At 55.7% G+C, this 18,422-nt stretch overlaps 6 protein-coding genes across 6 annotated transcripts; 2 read left to right on the top strand and 4 right to left on the bottom strand.

Moving 5' to 3' along the window:
- Positions 1–108: 108 nt before the first annotated feature.
- On the top strand, positions 109–2,484 carry J3D65DRAFT_627901 (uncharacterized protein). Its single transcript, XM_066800579.1, has 2 exons — positions 109–606; positions 672–2,484. The coding sequence occupies exons 1-2, from the start codon at positions 385–387 to the stop codon at positions 2,376–2,378; spliced, it is 1,929 nt and encodes a 642-aa protein (XP_066654659.1). The 5' UTR covers positions 109–384; the 3' UTR covers positions 2,379–2,484.
- Positions 2,485–2,598: 114 nt separating this feature from the next.
- Positions 2,599–4,630, top strand: J3D65DRAFT_590857 (uncharacterized protein). Its single transcript, XM_066797793.1, has 2 exons — positions 2,599–4,160; positions 4,194–4,630. Exons 1-2 carry the CDS (start codon positions 2,742–2,744, stop codon positions 4,575–4,577), a joined length of 1,803 nt encoding a protein of 600 aa, XP_066654658.1. The 5' UTR covers positions 2,599–2,741; the 3' UTR covers positions 4,578–4,630.
- Positions 4,631–5,226: 596 nt separating this feature from the next.
- J3D65DRAFT_410012 (uncharacterized protein) lies at positions 5,227–6,719 on the bottom strand. The gene has a single exon (XM_066796001.1). The coding sequence runs from the start codon at positions 6,518–6,520 to the stop codon at positions 5,300–5,302; it is 1,221 nt and encodes a 406-aa protein (XP_066654657.1). The 5' UTR covers positions 6,521–6,719; the 3' UTR covers positions 5,227–5,299.
- A 71-nt stretch (positions 6,720–6,790) lies between these two features.
- Positions 6,791–9,204, bottom strand: J3D65DRAFT_590854 (putative magnesium ion transporter). Its single transcript, XM_066797792.1, has 3 exons — positions 8,441–9,204; positions 7,750–8,378; positions 6,791–7,699 (listed from the first exon to the last, which is right to left on the bottom strand). Exons 1-3 carry the CDS (start codon positions 8,999–9,001, stop codon positions 7,066–7,068), a joined length of 1,824 nt encoding a protein of 607 aa, XP_066654656.1. The 5' UTR covers positions 9,002–9,204; the 3' UTR covers positions 6,791–7,065.
- A 358-nt stretch (positions 9,205–9,562) lies between these two features.
- On the bottom strand, positions 9,563–11,381 carry J3D65DRAFT_531919 (uncharacterized protein; the record flags this gene model as incomplete). The annotated part of the gene is made up of 2 exons (XM_066796676.1): positions 9,563–10,563; positions 10,610–11,381. Coding segments are annotated over 2 exons (1,773 nt in total), but the record flags the coding sequence as incomplete, so codon positions are not given.
- A 5,358-nt stretch (positions 11,382–16,739) lies between these two features.
- Positions 16,740–18,405, bottom strand: J3D65DRAFT_409926 (uncharacterized protein). The gene has a single exon (XM_066796000.1). The coding sequence runs from the start codon at positions 18,144–18,146 to the stop codon at positions 16,881–16,883; it is 1,266 nt and encodes a 421-aa protein (XP_066654654.1). The 5' UTR covers positions 18,147–18,405; the 3' UTR covers positions 16,740–16,880.
- Between the last annotated feature and the right edge of the window lie 17 nt (positions 18,406–18,422).

Below are 18,422 nucleotides of genomic sequence, written 5' to 3'. Positions count from 1 at the left end.
AAGCAGTCACGTGCTTGGCGGGAGGCCGGATGCGTCATGGCTCCACCGGCACGTGCCGCAGCTAGGGTCTGCCGTGGGTGCTCTCTGCCGGGGCCGCGGGGCTGAAGAAGCGAACTCACGTCGCTGTTCATGATGGAGCACGTCGAGGAATTCCATTTTGGCATTTCCGCGCCGTCTGCCTTTGGCGCCTCTCCACGTTGATTCCTGCTGCATCCACTCCGGGCCTGGAAATGAACAAGACGCTGAACCCCGCCTCCCGTCGCTGCCAATGGCGCTTTTTGCTGCCACTTGGATTATGTCATCGGCCCTAACTGCCGCATCACCGATACGCCACTTTAGCCATCGTCTTGCTCGCTCTTCACCACCTCTGAGTCGCCAGTCAACATGGTCGTCGCCAAGCACGAGCTCGAGGCTTCCCTTTACGAGGAGAACAAGGCCATCCGGGCCGGGAAGCTCAAGGAAGACGCTCCGCTTGACTTGAGCGAGGACTTCCGCATCCTCTGCGAAGCTTGTCGGCGGGGTGACCTGAAGATTTGCCAGGAGCAGATTTCCAAGGGTGTGAACCTCAATGCCCGCGACCAATATGACTATACTCCTCTGATTCTGGTGAGAAGCTCCAACGCATCTAAAAGTCTCTTCCCAGGCAGGTGGCTGATGGTTACATGTCAAAGGCCAGCCTCTGTGGACACTATGAGGTCGTTCAGCATCTCCTCGAATCTGGAGCTCTTTGCGAACGCGACACATTCCAAGGCGAGCGTTGTTTGTACAATGCTCTCAACGACCGCATACGCAACCTCCTCTTATCCTACGATTACTCGAAATCGACCGACCCTTTGCAGCCACTCGCAGCTCATATAGCATCTCTTTTGACAAGGGACACTCCCAAGACGACAGATATTATCGTCATAACGAGGGATAGTGCTCTGGACCTCCACAAGTTCGTCTTGTCCGCGCGATCGCTCCACTTCGCCAACAAGTTCATGGACAAACCGGAAATGAAAACGGTCAAATTCGACTCGGACAAGATACCTGCCGAGTCACTGGAAATTGTGATTCGGCACCTGTACTTCGCCGAGTACAACACGAAGCTTGGTGGTGGTGAAGACGAGAAAATCATCCTGGCAGGTGTGGATCGACTGGGAAAGATCCTGGAAATGGACTATCTTTTCGATCACATCCTGGAGAGCGGAGACAGGCGTCTGGCACGCCAGCGACGAACTGATGAGCTGAACAAAGGGCGGGATCAATTAGAAGCATGGTTCAGAGACAATCTGCTCAAGCACAAAATTATCGTGGACACGGACAAAGCAGACAGCGTAAAATGGGATCGGAACAATGGCATCTTTGCCGACGTCCTTCTCCGCGCCGACGAGGACGACTTTGACGAGGATGAACAAACACCAACTCCTTCAACTCCAGACTCGGACGCACTACCGATACGGAATACCGAAGGCCCGCTCAATGGAATTCCAATCGGCCCAAGCACGCGGATATCGCGATCACCCGTCGGACCCCGCCATACACGCAAATCGGTACTGTTCCCGGCGCACCGTGCCATGCTTATTCGCTCGGAATTCTTCCAAACAATGTTCTCTTCTTCTTTCCGCGAAGCACAGCAGACACCGCACCTGCAAATAATTCCGATTGACTGCTCACCACAAGTTCTCGAAATTATCCTTACTTTCATGTACACGGAACGAGCAGATTTCCCTCTTGAAGTAGCAATTGACGTCCTCTTTGCTGCTGATCTTCTCTGGCTCGAGAAACTCAAAGTAAGAGCTGCTCAAATCATCAGCACCCTGGGCAACGGTGCAATGTCAGTGGTCGAGTCGGAGAACCCTCGCGGCGAATTGACGCAGGAAGAAGAGGAAATCGACGTCTACGATGTTGTCAGGGCAGGCTGGGACACGCGCGTGCAACGACTGGAAGAATTCGGCGCACGCTACATTGCATATCGCCTTGAGCGTTACATCGACCAGGAAGAATTTGCGGAACTGGTCAAAGAGTCTGCAGCAAGAGTCAAAGCGCGTCAAGAGACGGATACCGTCGAGCTGATTGACGACATTCGTTATTATCTTTCCGAGCGATTTCGACTGCGGTTTGAGGAATCTGGAATTGAGGAAATGCTGGACGAAGAGAATGACATTTCGTCTGCTGCAATAAATGCAGCAGAGGATAGACTAAAGACGAGCAAATCTGCTGATGCAGAGGATCAACCTCCGACGGAAGCCTTGGAGAAACTGCAGCTGGGCGATGGAAACATTCACACCTTGGATGGAGATGTTGCGGGCGATGAATTTGCCCAGGATGCCATAAACTACCAGGTACTGCTTGGAAAGATTGACAAGCTTTTGGAGAGCCTGGAGCTCGACGCTTGAGCGAGCTTGTGTTGGATCAGACAAGTTTATGCGATAAAACTCGATAGATTGTTCTGTAGACGAAGAAATTCCAAGTGGAACAATGTAGATACGACTCACAAACAACATTTCAATTCAAAAATGGATCGACACTCCAGTCCTCCTTGTCATCTCGAATTGGAGAAGAGATGAAGTAAGGATGGGTGTATAATGCTGAGCTGAGTTGTTGAAAAAGCGGCCACGACTATTGTCGAAGCCCCGTCCAACGTCTTGCGAGGATTGGCCACCATCCATGACAAACACCAAGCAACAAAACACGGCAATATTGGAGAACACCTTCGAAAAAGGACATCCATATTGTACTTACCAGGGATCATCAAAGGCATGAGCGAACCGAAAGAGCAAGGAAACAACGAGGAGCAGGGAAAAAGCGACAAACTCTTCAACCCACGCGACTTATCCAATGGACCAGCAACATTTTCTCTGCCAGGCGAAACATGGACGTCCATGCTAGAGACGCCCGTCTCCTTCGAGCCCGAATACTTTCAAAAAGTGATGCTCAATCTGATCAAGCATCCGGACATTGCGTCCACGTACCTCTTCCGCGCCGAAATCTTCTACGACAGCTTCAACGACCCGGAGGGCAAGTTCGTCCAGCACATCAAGGCAGAGTACCGCCCGCTGCCATGCCAGGTTCCCGGCTACACTCTCGAGCAGACAATCGTGCGGCGCATGATTCCGCGGAACCCCCAGCGCGACGACCCGCTCGTGCAAACGTGCCACATCTTCCGGCGGCGCAACGCGGCGACGGAGGAGAACCTCGTCGTCTACCTCCCCCACGCGAGCAAGCCCGAAGATGTACCTTTCTACCATCCTACCGTGCAGAGCCTCGCCTTTCTGCACAGCTTTCCCACCAGCAGCAGCCCCTCGGTCGCCTCGTCCCCGACGACGACGACGACGACGGCGCCGCCGACCGGCACCTTCTCGCTGCATTACCGCCTCTTTCCCTCGAGCGAGCTAACCACTCGGCTGCGGCGCACGGCGCTCGCCCTGCTCACGCTCATCAACAAGCACAGCCTCGGACAAAAGGCCGGCTACAAGAAGCGCGTGCATCATGATGTCGTGGTGCCGCAGGCTGCGTTCCAAGACACGTACACGGACCTGAAGGCGCGGTACGCGAAGCGGCTGATTGAAGGATGGGTCGAGCAGACGCCCGCAGGCAAGCACGTATTCGAGGACTTGGGGATCGCTAGTTTCTTAATTGAAGTGTGGAAGGCTATGTATGATGTCAGTGGGGGAGAAGCAGCAGCAGCAGGGGAGACGAACAAGCCTCCCTTTACTGGGTTTGTTGACATTGGCTGCGGAAACGGGCTTCTTGTGTACATCTTGCTCAACGAGGGGTTCCGTGGCTGGGGCTTCGACGCCCGGCGCCGCAAGACGTGGGATACGTTCCCGGCGGCCGTCCAAGAACAGCTCAAGGAGATGGTGCTGGTGCCTGAGATCTTCACCCGCATGCTGCCGACGGACGCAACGAACCAAACACCCTCTCTCGACCTTGACTCCACATCCAACGGCGATGTTGGGCGGGGTCAAGCCGCACAGCCTGAACACTTCCACAACGGCGTCTTCGCCGCTGGCACCTTCATCATCAGCAACCACGCCGACGAGTTGACGCCCTGGACACCTCTCCTCGCGTCCCTCTCTTCCTCGCCTTTCTTCGCCATCCCCTGCTGCAGCCACAATTTCAACGGTGCCAAATTTCGCGCGCCGGCGTCGGGAAAAGCCGCTTCCAATCCCGCAGCCGTCAATAATGATGACGGCAACAATGACGGCAAGTCTGGCACGCTTCCCCGCAAAGATGGTAAGCAGCCCTCTGCCTACGCCTCGCTGACGGCGTGGGTCGTGCGCTTGACTGCTGCCGTCGGCTACGAAGTAGAAACGGAGATGATGCGCATACCGTCGACGCGGAATGCCGGTGTGCTCGGCCGGCGGCGACGGCGGCAAGAAGGGCACGAGTCGGACCAAGCTGGAGATGGGGATGAGGGACTTGGGAACGGCGAGAGTTTGGAGGAGCGTTTGAAAGTTGTGAAAGGGATCGTGGCAGGAGAGATGTTTGGACAGGGTGCGAAAAGTGACGACTGTGGTGCGTTGGAAGGCGTGGCGAGGGAGTGGGTGGAGAGGGCGGAGAAGCTGATGAAGGGAGCAGGTGGTGGGCACTGATGGACTCCAGACCAGTGCAAAAGATGAGGAGCATTCACGCATATTCCCCGGTTCGCGCATCTTGATGTGTCTGATTAGGTACTGGACCTGCCGTTTGGCGCACCTGTCTCTTTGTCTGTCTCCCATTGCCCCGTCACCTATCATTCCACACCCATGAGCGACTCTCGTTTAGAGCCCTGGGATTAGCTGCGATGTTGGACTGCTGGCCGTTGTCGCTGTCCAAAGGGTCCTGAATCGGTTGAAGATCCCTCCACAAGTCGAGCTTTTCGATGCCGAATCTCCAGTCCTGCACAGCGCTCCCTTATTCTAATCTAGGGCTTGCGAAAGCTACTCCATGCACCAGCTGGCCTTGTGGAGTATTTTGTGCTCATATCTCTACAATGAATCTCGAGTATCGCGGCGCCAGATCTCCCTGGAATGCTGCTGAGACGATGATAGCCCAGAGTCGACTCGTTAATAACAGGCACACAGTCTCCATGACCGAGCCATTTGATCCACACAAGTTTTGCTGTTCCTTTGTTCGGTGGACGAAGCTGCTGCACCTGGAATCCGGACAATCAGTGAATCATCCATGAAAAGTATAGAAGAGTCTCACCAATGACCGGTACTTTGATGTCGGGCATTTTGAGCTGATGGTCCAACTACAGACTCAGCAGAAGGGCCAGTAGCGGCTCCTTCCAATGTCGATATCGCAACACGTTGCTGTGGTTTCCAGCAATTCTTCAGTCGTCATTCATCGCGTTCCTCAACTGAGCCTTCAACCATTCGCCTTGCTCGCCATTCTTGTCAGCCCAGGCCCAGATCGCTGGATCCAGAAGATCTATATCCTGGATAAAGACCTCGTTGGCTCCCTTTGCGCGCAGGATGAAACCCATCACATCCTTGGTGCAAGTATCCTCGAGCACAGCAATGCGCAAAAGGTCTGCTGGAAACGGCGTGACTCCCACTTCGTCTATGCGCATGAAAAGCAGCAATTGGCAAAGGTAGGCGCTTCCACCGCGCAATGCGCCACGCACCAGGTCGTCGAAGTCGTCGCCGCGCACTGGAATTCTGAGGCGCAAACCATAGTAGAGAAAGCCAAGGATATCGTAAAAGTCTGCCAGGAAGCGACTACCATCTGGTCTTGTCTCTATGGCATCCGCTGTCCTTGGAAAATATCTGGACGGACGGAAGAATTTGAGCGGCATTGACGCGGCGGGATGAAGGGCTAAGGGAGCCAAGCGGTCGCGTTGAGCCTTTTCTTCTTCTGTTCTTCTTGGGTAGTAACCCCTCAACTCGTCGGGGAGCAAGTCTGGTCGTTGAGTAATCCACCTAAAAGTTGGTTCGGGACGTTCAAGTAAAAGGGATCGTTCTCCCCAGCAGGGTTCATATATCTTCTTCACGACTCGGTCGGGCTGAGAGGCGGCGTGCAAGGTGTTCCACTTGTCGTAGGCCTTCAGTATGTACCGATGAAACCACTGCTCGGTAAAGAAACGGCAAGAGAGCAATCGCGACTGCGCGTGTGCCAAGAGCGAGCTCTCCGAACTGAGGTCATCATCCTCGTCTGCGGAAGCGTGCCTCATGTCAGGTCGACTATTGATATCCGGATCGACCTCGCCATTGATGATGGGCCAGAATAAGGTGCTAAAGACGAACTCAAGCTTGACGTGCTCGCTCTTCTCCAGCTTCTGCATCACCGCCTTGCTGGCGAACATGAGGTCGGCATTGCGGCTGTGCCAGAAAATGTTCTGCAGAATCTCGGCGGGCAGACTTTCGAGGGGCGCCAACCGTCGTGCATGCCGGGTCTTCCTGCGTTTCCTGGGGATGGTGGCGTTGTTGTCTCCTTCGACGTCGGTGGTAGACGCTGATGAGTTCGCTTGGCTCTTCAAAGGTCGGCCGCGGCTTAGAAGTTTCGGCATGGGCTTCTTCCTTTTGCCCCTCACCTTGATGGGTGTGAGCTCCATTTTGATGGAAAGCTGAGCTGTGCCACCATGCGAGAAGGAGGGAGGTTTCACGACAGGTGACTTTGTTCCAATGTGTGGTGCTGTTGTGCAAGGTCAACGCAAGAGGTTTGTTGGTGGAGGAATGGAGCTGGTAGGTGCAGCCGGAGGATCGCGCGAGGGTCTTCAGATGGGCATCTGCAAGCGAGGCTTACTAAGAAACAAAACAAATGCTCGACCATTTGTGGAAAAACACCCTCTTCAAAAATCACAATTGACAGGCACTCATTGTGATCTATTACATGTCCATGTATTGGTATATCTACAGGAGAAATCAAACAACCTAGCCCACTAGACATCCTGCCATCCATCCCTGAACTCCAGCGCTATGCAAATCCCATCCAACCAGCCTGGTCTATATCGTGTCTGAACATTCCATCGAGACATAACTTTCTTCGTAGAGAGGGGCGAGCTCGCGCGAAACAAAGGGAACTGCCTGTACATGTAGTCGAGCTGAGAGTTTTCCCTACTCCGTTTCCCATACCATGCTGCTTTTCTTTTTTGGAAATCTATGTCGGGCCCTTGCCGTCCGACGGTGGCTTGGTCGACGACTCTTGGGCATTTTCGTCGGATTGAGACGTCTCCGCAGCGTCGGCTTGCTTAAGTGCTTCTTCATCACCAAGCGAACGTGTCTTGTCCTTCAGCAGGCCTGCTCTCCTTGCCGCCTGCACTTCCGCATACACGCCTTGCGCCTGTGCCGCATGTGCATCTCTAATTCGCCTCAACTTCTCCCTGCGATTATCCGCTGCCGGGTTGTTCAAAGGCGGTGAAGGTGGAATTGCTGCACCGACACCCACTGGTGGCACGCGTGGGTTCTTTGGAGCGAGGAGGGCAGATCCGACTTCCCCAATGTCTCGCCACGAGCCCTTTGATGCATTGCGCATGCCGTGTTCGCCCCACATGGAGACGCGCTGGACGCGACGAAGCTTGCCGAGACCGAAGGTGGTGGTGATGATGGTAAAGACGGCGCATGCAATGCTAACGCCCCAGAAGCCTGCGTCAGACTCCTCGATGAAGTTTTTCAGATTCATGCCGTAAAGCGCCGCAATAAAGGTGCCTGCTGCCAGGCCAAGCGTCCAAACGGCGAATTTCAGGTCCAAAAGCATGAGCGAGTTTCGGTTCGCATCGAGAATGGCTTTGACGCTGCGTTCTGTTAGGATACACATACATTGCCCCATGTCAGGAGGACTTACATTTCTTCCGTGTTGCGGATGTTGGACACCAAGTTTTCGGCTGCTTGGACAATTTCATCAGAGACCTTGTGGTAGGATTCCAGGAGCATTTCGACCTCAGTGTGCTCGTGCTCATGCCTAAGAGCGCCCGTGGCTTTCTCCGACAGGTACATTGCTGAGAGGTCGTCATCCGCTTCTAGCAACTCCTCGAGAGCATCTCTGACGAGTCGGGCCTGTTGCTCGAAGGAGCCCAGCTTTTTGGAGTAAATCAAGAGGTAGCGGAGCTTGTCCCGATCAATGTCTTCCTCGAGTTCCCGAAGTACACGGACGACAGGCTCGCGGACGCCTTCAAACTCACTCTCTAGGCCTGACGTGACGCTGAGAAGGACAGCCTCGAGAGCACGAAATTCGTAGGGCAAGTGTCCGTTCTGCCGCATATCCTTTTGCCTGAGTCTGCCCTCCAAATCGTACATGAAGATGGACTGGGTATATGAATTTGTGGTACCGTATGCGTCGAACACGAGAACGCGATTGTGCTTGATCAGGACGCGCAGATGGAGAAGGTTTAGGAGAATGGCGGAAGGCCGGACGAGAATATGTGGGAGCATTGCAGAGTCGATTTTGCGGAGGTCGCGCGGAAGAAGACCGTACTTTAGCGGACAAATCAGCGAAGGATCTCCCAACTCGCGATCAAGAAAAGCTGAAGCGTTACCTTTGCGATGAGCTCGCTTTTCCTAAACTCGCCATTCACCAAAGTGACGTTTCCATTCTCATCAAATTCAGTGCATCGCAGTCGAGGCTCGTTAATGGGCCGCAATACGCGCGCCATGTTGCCAGTCTCATCTGGAGCGAAGCCATCCTTGCGTTGTGGCAGGTCGTCCGGCTGCAATCGACCGTATGTTGCCTTGCGTTTTTTTGACCATGGAAAGTCGCACCAAGAGCGCGCAGGGTTTGTATTGCTAAATGTTCTGCGCGATGTTTGAAAGGACCAAAGGCGGGCGTGGGACTGGCGCGAGTAACATCCACCTTGGTGGAAAGATATTGACGGCGTGAGAAGCGCGGCAGCGGAGCAGCTGGGTGCAGATAGTTGCAACACGCATGCGTTCAGAGTCGAGGGAGCGCGGGTCGTGGTTGAAAAGAAGGCGTCGCGTCGGGTGGAAAGTTTGGCGCAGCAGCGAGGCGAGAGAAGAGCGGACGAAGGCGCGGCTTGCGCTCTCAAAAACTTGAGAAGTGACGGTGAAGGAGCCGCATGGCGGAGCGACGGTGGATGCATGCTTGCACACACATCGGCCACACAGTCGAGACTGGCGGGCTCGCGGTCAATTGAAGCGTGGACGGGAGTGGTTGAGAAGGCAGAGGAAAAACGCGATGGCGGCTTGGAGCTTCTTCTTCTGCAGCCCTACCAAACTTCCAGACCGAACGTCATCTGGCCCAACTGCAACCGTGCGTTGCAGCACGTGATATCTATCAACCATGCCGCCGGCGGTGCCTGGTTTCTTCCTCGGGCACAATGCATCATCTTCCGCATTATCATGGCGGTCCTCTAAATGGATTCACGGAATTGATTCACTATGTCTCACAAAAATGGACTCAACAAACTCAATCAAGGTCTCGAACCAAGGAAATGTTTGCCAAAGGAGGGTGAAGTAGCTCTCAACAGACCAAACAATCATTCCCAATTCCAAAGGCCAGCTTGTTTCGCATGAAGAGTAGAGACCAAGTACGCCAACAGTCAACGACCAAAATGTCCGCCCCAGTTATCGAGGGTATCAATGACGAAAGAAAAAAAAGTACCAAGTTCCGACACATCTTCAATCCAATCTCAACCGCTCCGCAGCAACAACTCAACCGCCCGATCCAACCGCAACCCGTCTCCAAGGTCAGTCTTCATGAGCGCGTACTTTGCTTGCTCGGACGTAAAGCCCATTTCCACAAGCCGGAAGATGGCCTTCTCGCTCGAGTTCTGGGCTGGGTCGCTGACGACGTTGTTCATTCCGCTTGACGGGGCGAACTCAAACTGCTTCGGATGTTGGAGAGTGGCGCTGTGGCGATTTTCTGCCCACGTCGCCATGCCTGATGGAGGCTCAGTAAACAGCGTCGGGGCTGACATGAAAGACCCAGGAGTTGAGACAGAGGAGACTGTGGCAATGCTGGTGTTGGATTGGTTCGCCATTGGATGAGCTGTGTTGAGCGGAGAGCGCGACTCATGTTGAGTAAATGTCGAAACAGGAGATGAGAGAGGCCCTCCAATGCTGCTACGAGCGGTGTGGCGGGCCACAGGAGACGCCGTGTACGTACTTGCCATTTGGCTCTGCGGCTGTGGCGCACTGATGCTGCGGGTGTGGAGCGTTGCGCGAATCTCATTTTCCTCCATGGCGGGGAGCTCAGGCATTGGAGGAAGAGGAGCGTAGCGAGCAGCACTGCGGCCACTGCATAAAGAGGCAGTTCGCTGAGGCTCCCCAAGGCTGCGGAACACACCTTCCCAGTCGCTTATGGGACGTTCCATGCTCATGCGCACCAGGGGGCAGTGGCCGCTGCGCTTGCGCATGTGGATCTCGGCCTTGTGTTGCGCGATACGTTCGCGCATGTTGCGTCTGACTTCCAAGTTGTGGCGCGGGTGGGCCGCCGCCATCACTGCGATCTTTTCTTCGTACACACGGGACACAGCCTCTTTCAGGAACGTGCAGCGAGTGGAATCACGGAAAGGAGGTCTCCACTGAATCCAACCTTTTTCTTTCGCCACATGGAAGGCGTCGGGTTCTGGGTTGTTGGATGGTGAAGCCAGATACAGAACCACGTCGGGACCGAGGGTGAGTAGAAAGTAAATCCACTCATCTAGCACAAGTCAGACCAATTCGTCGGAGTTCGAGAAAACACTCACCGAGCATCCGCTCTTCCCCATCGATGTCTCCTCCTCTAATATCAGTAAGCTCGAAAACACCGTACTCCCGAGCCTGAGCAGTCCGTCCCTCCAAGCCCGAAAGCAAAACTCCCAAGCAAGTCCAAATCTCGGTCATGTCATACAACTCTTCAGCAGACAGACCGTCCGGATTGCCCTTTGCAAAATGATCCGAGGCGTTGGTGAGCACATTGCTGAGGTCGATCGAGTTCGCGCTAAAGACCGTTGCTCGGGCGTCAGTCTGATGAGCTGCGGGGCCTCCTCGAAGCCAGTCAATCTGAGCCACAATGTCATCTTCGCGGTTCTTGCCACAACCAAAGAGTTTGCAAAAGGTCCAGATACGCCAAAAGGCGTCGTCCATGCGTTGAGCCCGCTCGTTGCTGTCGATAGCCAGAGCCATCACTGTCTCGGGACGAAGGAAGGATTGACACCTGGTCAAGACAAGGGATTTCAGCGCCGAAATTACGATCTTGTCGTGCTTGTGCTGACGGTAGAACGAAGCCGGGGTGTAATCAGGCTCAGGGAGAGAGCTGTCCGGAGTGCCAAGCTCAAGCGGATATGGGGGAGCGACTTTACGAAACTCCCACGCAGGAGGCGACTCGTTCCTAAGCACCTCTTGCATAAGTCCCAACTCGTGTCTTTTGAACACATAATGGAAGCCACGGTTGACCGAGGCGAGCGAAAAGAGGTCATCGAGGGAATGACAACTGCCAAGGATGCCACAGAGCACAGTTTCGGCGGCGTCCGGACGAATGTCGCGAGGTACAGCAGAAGACCGATCGTTTCTTCCAGGACCATTCTGATGCTTTTGTTCGTTAGTTTTTGAAAAAGTAGAGCCAAACTGTCGAGACGCATATCGGTTCTTGCTAATCACAAGGGGAGAAACGCGGAACGATGAAACACGATAAACTCCATGAAAAGCGTGATCGCTTACTTGTGGTGCAGGCTGGCTGGCAGTGCGAGCGGAACCTCGCATTGGTCCAAACTTTCGCTTCGAAGATTTCCGTGGCGGGGGAGGCAACTGGGATTCGCGGAACGCCGGCTTCTCCCAATCGCCACCATCGAGCGATGCTGGACTCAGACAGCAAAGGTGCTCCTCCAAGGCAGTCTCAGCTTCGCTAAGCGTAGGGCTTGACGTCGGCTTCGTGCGGGGACCCATACGAGAAGGACCAGCTTCAGCTCCCAGGTTCTGTCGCGTCAAAGGCACAAATGATCTTTGCTTCGCTGAAGCCTTCCTCATCAATCGCCGTGCGGCACCCTCGTGAGCCTTTCTCATGGAGGGAGGAGTGAAAGGCTGACCAGGGTGGGCCATCGGGATTCGAGCTTGTTCTTGTCGTGCGGCAGCCCGGCCGTTGGCCAATCGACGTGGAGAACCCTCATGTTCGACAAAAACGGGCGTCGTCTCGTCAAAAACACCGGCGGCAATGGGGGAACCGACGGAGAACGCTTGGCTTGCTGTGCGCCCGTCGGTGTAGAGTTGAGATTTTGGTCGCAGCGCAGGCTCGCCATTGTCGTCAACGCTGGTGACAGATGTTCGATTGCTGTTGCTGTAGTTCGAAGAGAACTCATCTCGGTCGCGCGCCGAACCATTTGATGCCGATGAAGCTGACGAACTAAACTGATGCAGTGTTGTGAATCCGACGGGATCCCACGGCTGACCTGGATGCGCCTCGGTCGACGCTTTCATCAACAAAGACTGCGAGGACAACGAGGAAAACATCGACGTGTGAACGTGAGGATGCCTTGCCGCAACGTGAGGAGACACAGGCCTAGAGGAAATCAGGTCCCCGGCCACTGAAGGCTGCGGAGCTGACGTTGGAGCTGGATTCGCCGGGGGGGCCAGAGACATTGACGGGTTTGGCAGATGAAAGTTTGGGAACCTTTGCTGCTCCGGAATCACAACTTGAATGCTGGGGCGCTTACTGCGTGTACCGGAGTCGATGTCATCAATCCGGGAATCACGAGCAGAGAGAGGCCTGGAATCCAATTCTGCAATGAAAGCGTCCTCGGGCCGGTGAACGATGGGGATTGAGCTCTGAGAAGATGCCCAGTAAGCTTTCCCATCCCGCCAAACTCCGACTTCCGGATGGTCGTCACATTTCCTAGCCTCCTTCCTCTTCTTCTTGACAAGGATATTGTGCTTGGGTGTGTCGGATGGGGAGAAGGGCGAGATTGGAAGACAGGGCGCGATTGGAAACGAATTGGACTGGCGTACTTTTTTCTCATTGCCTTCTCCTGGAGGCGTCGTTTCCTCAATGATTGAATAAATCTCCGATCTTAGCTCGGGGAGATCCATGCTTGACCCCTCCGAGGTTGATCGAGAGTGGTTGTTTGAAGGGGACGCGATGCAGCGGTTGATGAAGGCTGCAGTCATGGCTCGTGGAGAAAGATCTTCCGCGAGAGCTTTCGGGACGGCGTGGAGGATGGTTCCACTCCTATCTTCCATGGAGAAGCGGCGGCGTCCAGGCTTTCGCTTCGAAGATTTGCGCGGGGCTTCAGGCGCAACGAAGCGTGCGCTGACCGGAGCAACCTCCTCCACTGGGGTCGCCGTGCCTCGGCGGCTGAAGACAGACTCAGGGCGTCGACGCATTCCCGTCCCAAGAATCCAACTGGAAGTCGAAGAAGGTGGCTTGTTGACGGATTGAGTTCGACTGGGGGAATTGTGAAGACATGGCGGCGGTTCGGGCCAGGGAGCTATTTCAGCTACAGTCTGTTCGGTGACGGGGTACATTTTTGCCAACAGGACCAGGTAAGCAACAGTTTCTATTCGGGGCTGAGAACCAAGGGTGTGGTGTAGGATGAATATGCTGGCAATCGAGTGACGCGGCGGGCCATGCAAACCATACCAGAAGCGAGGTTGGTGAGCAGAGAGGCTGAGTTGCAGGAGGAGTCGGCACTTATGGGGTCAAAAGCAAAGGAAGCAGGCGGAAAGTCTAGGTTTGTAGACGGGGTTACTGCAGCGCCCTTGGGCTTTGGCCCCAGTCAGACGCAACGGGAGCGACGTCGCACATACAGAGGTGGACGCTCTCCACGGTCTCCATGGGCGTGGGCGTGGGCATGGGATAGGGCCGACGAGTGGCGCGGGCTGCGGGAGCCAAGGCCAACAAGGACGTCCCCGGAGCGGACGAGAACCAGACTTCTGGCGTCCATCTGCAAAATGCGAGAATGCGGTTGCGACATGGATGAGGGTTGGGTGTGCTGACGGAGAGAGGGTGGTGTGGTGGTGGTTGTTCAGCGGAGGTCAAGGAAGTCTCCCCGCCCTAGTCGGTCAAAAATAGCCCCCTCGCTGACTCCCGCAACACCACGACCTCCTCTCGTCGCCATGCTATGTTCCACATTATAGGCACTGCCGCTTCCCAGTTTGCTTCATGTGCACGACGCCAATGCTTGCCCTCTCCTCCTCTGACACTGCGCCGCCGTCTGCCTCGACCGCGCACATAGACGCCGGCTTACGGCTCACGGCGCATGGCGTCCAAATTCTTCTCAGGCTCGTCATTCGCCGCGGCTCGATCGACACGCCGACCTCTGCAGCTGGAGATCTGGCTCCCCGAGCTCGTTGATCTGCTCGCCGTGAACCGGCCATCCCGGAGCTCCTTCAGCCCTGCCACTCATGTCGAGAGGAACAGTCCTGCCCCGACTCACCACCCTCGCCTTTTGCAGGCATCCTGCCGCGTGTAAAAGAGCACAGCGCTGCTGCACGCTAAAAAACATCGAATATTCAGTCCGGTAGGACGCAAAAAGAGCCCGACCACTCATCGCCTTACGGACACCGACGTGGCCCCATCCTTCCAGCGACCTCCGGCGGCATGTGGCACATGCAGCTGTCAGCTTCGAGAGTGCCTGGTCGGTTTTTGGCGAAACCGAATCCCTGCGACCAACAAGGCTGGTGAGAAGCTCCAACGCTTGCCTCGCCTTTGCTCCCCAGGGCAAGTGCCTGCTTTCAGCCTATCTAACTTCCACATCGACTTGGATGTACGGCAGGCCACCGACGTGGTAGGGTAAACGCATCGAGTCTACTCTACTCGTCCGCTCCCCCTGGAACCTTTTCGGCACCTACTCCAAACGGCACTCGGACTGCGCCCGAGGACGACGTCGACTCTCACGCCCAGCTGCGAGCGCTGTCGCACAGCAGCGTCAGCAAAGGCAACATCTGTCGTCGGCAAGTATCCGTGTCCGCAGTGCCAATACAATGAGCACTCAGCTGTTCGTTGTCTTGCTTAGAGTCGGAGCTTGCCTGCTGCGAGCCAAAGGAACCATGGTGGATGGACGAGCATAACCCCAGATCTGCCAGAAGGCGCCACTCCGCGCCACCGACGACCCACACCGTGCCGCCGTTGGCAGCGCCCGCCTGGCCTGGTCCTTGAGTGAACGGCCACTCGGCTCGGACGGAAACGTTGACGACTTGGCCGTCGTGTCTGCCAGGGACTTGGCCTTCCGCAGATGCCGACGTTTACGCCAAACAGCCGGACGGACTAGGGATGTGTCGTCCGAACTAAGGTATCCTCCATGAGCTTACTCGCACTGGCGGAAGTTTACCCCATTGCCCTGATTGCACCACTTTCGCTATTGGAGCGCATGATTTTAAGAAAAAGTCCATCCGGGGGTTTGCCTGTACGTGAAGTTCAAGACGACTGCCACGCCCACCTAAGTATAGCCTAAACCCTAGCAGCCCCATAGAGTTGGAATTCTCACCACGGGCCAATCATGTCGTCTGAAAGATCCACCGAAGCTGCTTCCATGATTCTACGCTACCTTCGACAGACACCATCTTTTCCGCGACGAGGGGCCTGAATGGCATTCCCTACTCAGGTGGTCTACATCCCAGTGACCGACACAAGTGCTTTACTGCCACCCATCTTCAACCAGACGACAGATGTTTGGAGACATGCAAGAGAACGGCATGTAGAAGCGGTCCGGCAAGAAGACAGCACGACCGCCATAAGTGCCGTTCTCAAAATAACCCAAGATGTTATGCTTACCCCAAGGCGACCCTGAGGTCCGCCCGCCCCCGCGTCCGGCTCAAAGTCGTCAAACGCGAACATGCTCGCGACCGGCCAACAGGAGAAAGCCGTTCGCATCTCGGACCCGTCCATCTATTGCCCTTAGCCGCTCCAATCACACACACCCGCAGCATGCCCTCATCTGCTTAAGCAGATCCGCCACGCGTTACCTACTGAACCCGAGCAAGATAAGAAGATTTCCATGGGTTCCTCTTCTCCCCTCGTAACGCGCGCATTCGCTCGTGTCGCCCAAAGCTTCTTGCTCGCTCTCCCCCTTCTTGCCTCACCGGCAGCCGGGGCTCAGAAGCGCAGACGTCGCGCTTAAGCTCGCCCACAGAGTTCGCTTGAGACGTATGAAGCTGCAATTTCCCCTCTTGTGGCTAGCGCCCTGCCGCGATGGGCTCAACGTCTCATTTCCTTTAGTTTGACGGCGCCGTCCGGGGTGCTTGTGTCTGCGCATGCGTATGCTTTTGCGGTTCTTCTTTCACGCCCGCTCGCCAATTTTCCTCTTGAGACTTTTTTGTGTGTCGTGCCTGTCTGTCTGCGGGTAGGGCAGGCAAGGCAAGACATGGCAGGGAATGCGGGGAAGTTTGTGTCTTTGTGGTGAGGGCGCATACGCGCGATGATGATGTGATGTCTCTCCTTTTTTGCCGGATGTAAGGTTGCCTTCTTATTCGCTCATACTCGCGATGCCGTTTGTGTTTGGCAAACGAGAAATGGGGAACTCGAGCAAATATTGGAAGTCTTTCTGCGAAAAGTCCACGAGTCGGACAGGTTCTGACCACGGCAATTGGATATCGTTTCTTCCTGCGTTCATGAGGAAATTGGTGGCTTCAAGACAAACACTTGTGCGCTCAGGAATAAACTACACTCACGTGTGTTTGCGAGCTCCCCAGGCGGGCGTGCTCGACTGTCGTCGATGCAATTTCTTTGTTGTGTATCACCAGCCGTCGCCAGTTGCAATAGCCTAAAACACATATTCCAAAATACACCTGTCTGCCGCCTGAGGCCACAAACTCCTCATCACGATACGACATCCACCCATCGATCTCGCACCGCAAAGCAAGGCAGAGCCACAAACCAGGGCCCACGCGTCCCTCCACAAACTTCCTTCCGTACCAGCCAATCGACCAAGGAACGCTTCCAGAAAATTCCCCAAACCAGTCGCAGTCGACGGGCCCTGCCCATGTCACTACTCGTATCTGCACACCGCCGTCTTCCTTTTTCTTCCTCTTCTCCTTCCACGCAGTCTTCTAGAAGTATCCCCCCCCGATACGGCGGCGCCTGCCCGTATTCCATCTGAGACATTGACGCTTCTTTGGCACGCGGTGCTGTCTTTTCTGGAAGCATGACCAGTCTCTTTCTGGAGCGGAGGCGCTGCCCGCGTCCGTATTCCACCTGGAGCCGACCAACCACTCGACAGACAGACGCAGTGCTTGGAGTACGCTTGTTTGCCAGCGCGCGTCTGTCTTGCTGGCTACAAGCTCGCTTGCAAGGCCTTGTTTTTGTGCTTGATGGCTCGGGCTTAGGTTGGTTTGCAGCTTGCTGGGCTGAGCTAGCCGGGTAGGGCTGGCTGGTATCGTGAGAGACATTGGTTGGCTTGTGACGCATCCATGGCTACTGGCTTGGAATGATGGCCGCGCTGGTGGTGCGTGCTTCTTGTATTCAATATTGTGTCTTTTCGATAGTGTGAGTGTATCAGCGAGTATGTGGGCAGGCGTCTGCGTTGGAGAGTTGGACAGGCGTGGGATGGCAAGCATCGATCTTGAAATAGCGACCCTGCTCTCGTTGTCCCAGCGATGGACGTTCTGCACATGTTGTGGTCGTGACGAAGGCCTGCGAGGATGACGAGGACAGACCATTGCCGCCCGCATGCTCCTGTGCGTCGCCGCTTTGGAGCTGCATCTTTTTCTGGCTGTCCTGATCTGATGCAGCAGCATTCTTTTCCTCTCCGACCTAACATTGGCACAGTATTCCGCCGAGCCCCAGTCACTCCTACTCTCCCCCTTCGCCAGACCCAACACTAACCCCACAAACCCTCTTATGTCCCGCCCTCCAGTCCAGCCTCTGACACTCCTTCCCACAATACCTGACCCTCCCACAGCCCGCACACTTCTTGGTATCCGTCGCGCTGCCGCAGACCCTGCACCGCACGTCCTCGGGGCCAGGGAGGCGGCGAAACGACTGCGCGGCTTCGGCCAGGTCGTCGAGCGCCTGTGGGTCGAACGAGTTCTGCTGCTGTTGGGGTTGTGAGGCATCCGACGACGCCTGCGAGTGTCCTTCGACGACGCGGCGCAGTTTGGCGCGGGCGAGCGCTGCGCAGGATTGCTGTGCGCAAATGGGCGTGATGAGCACGTCGACGCGCTTTTGCGGAGACTGCTGCTGCTGCTGCTGCTGGGCTTGTGCCGAGTCGGAGTTTGCTTCGGGCACGCCCACCACCCCATCAATCCGCTCCTCATTCTCCTGCGCTGCCCCAGCTGCTGTCGAAGCCTTGTGGTCGCCGCCGTCCTTCCCCGCATCCTCGCCCTCCCCCAAGAAGCTCACCGGCGTCATCAAGACCTCCTCCTTCGCCTTGCCGCAGACCTCGCACTCCCCGGGCGCCTCTCCGAGTGCCTCGTCGTGCCATTGTTCGAGCGCGGCGCTGATTGTGTCGACGAAGAGGTCGGTGAGTGCGGGCGGAGGCGAAGCGACGAGGAGGACTGTTGGTACTGGGTGGACGTGCGTTATCACGCGCGCTGGAGCGGACGCGGGGACGGGCAGGACGAAGTTGAAAGGGATGGGTGCGGTTGGTATGG

Source organism: Phyllosticta citribraziliensis (assembly GCF_038025025.1).
Source record: "Phyllosticta citribraziliensis strain CPC 17464 chromosome Unknown J3D65scaffold_7, whole genome shotgun sequence".
NCBI lineage: Eukaryota > Fungi > Ascomycota > Dothideomycetes > Botryosphaeriales > Phyllostictaceae > Phyllosticta > Phyllosticta citribraziliensis.
This window is presented reverse-complemented; position numbering and strand designations above follow the sequence as displayed.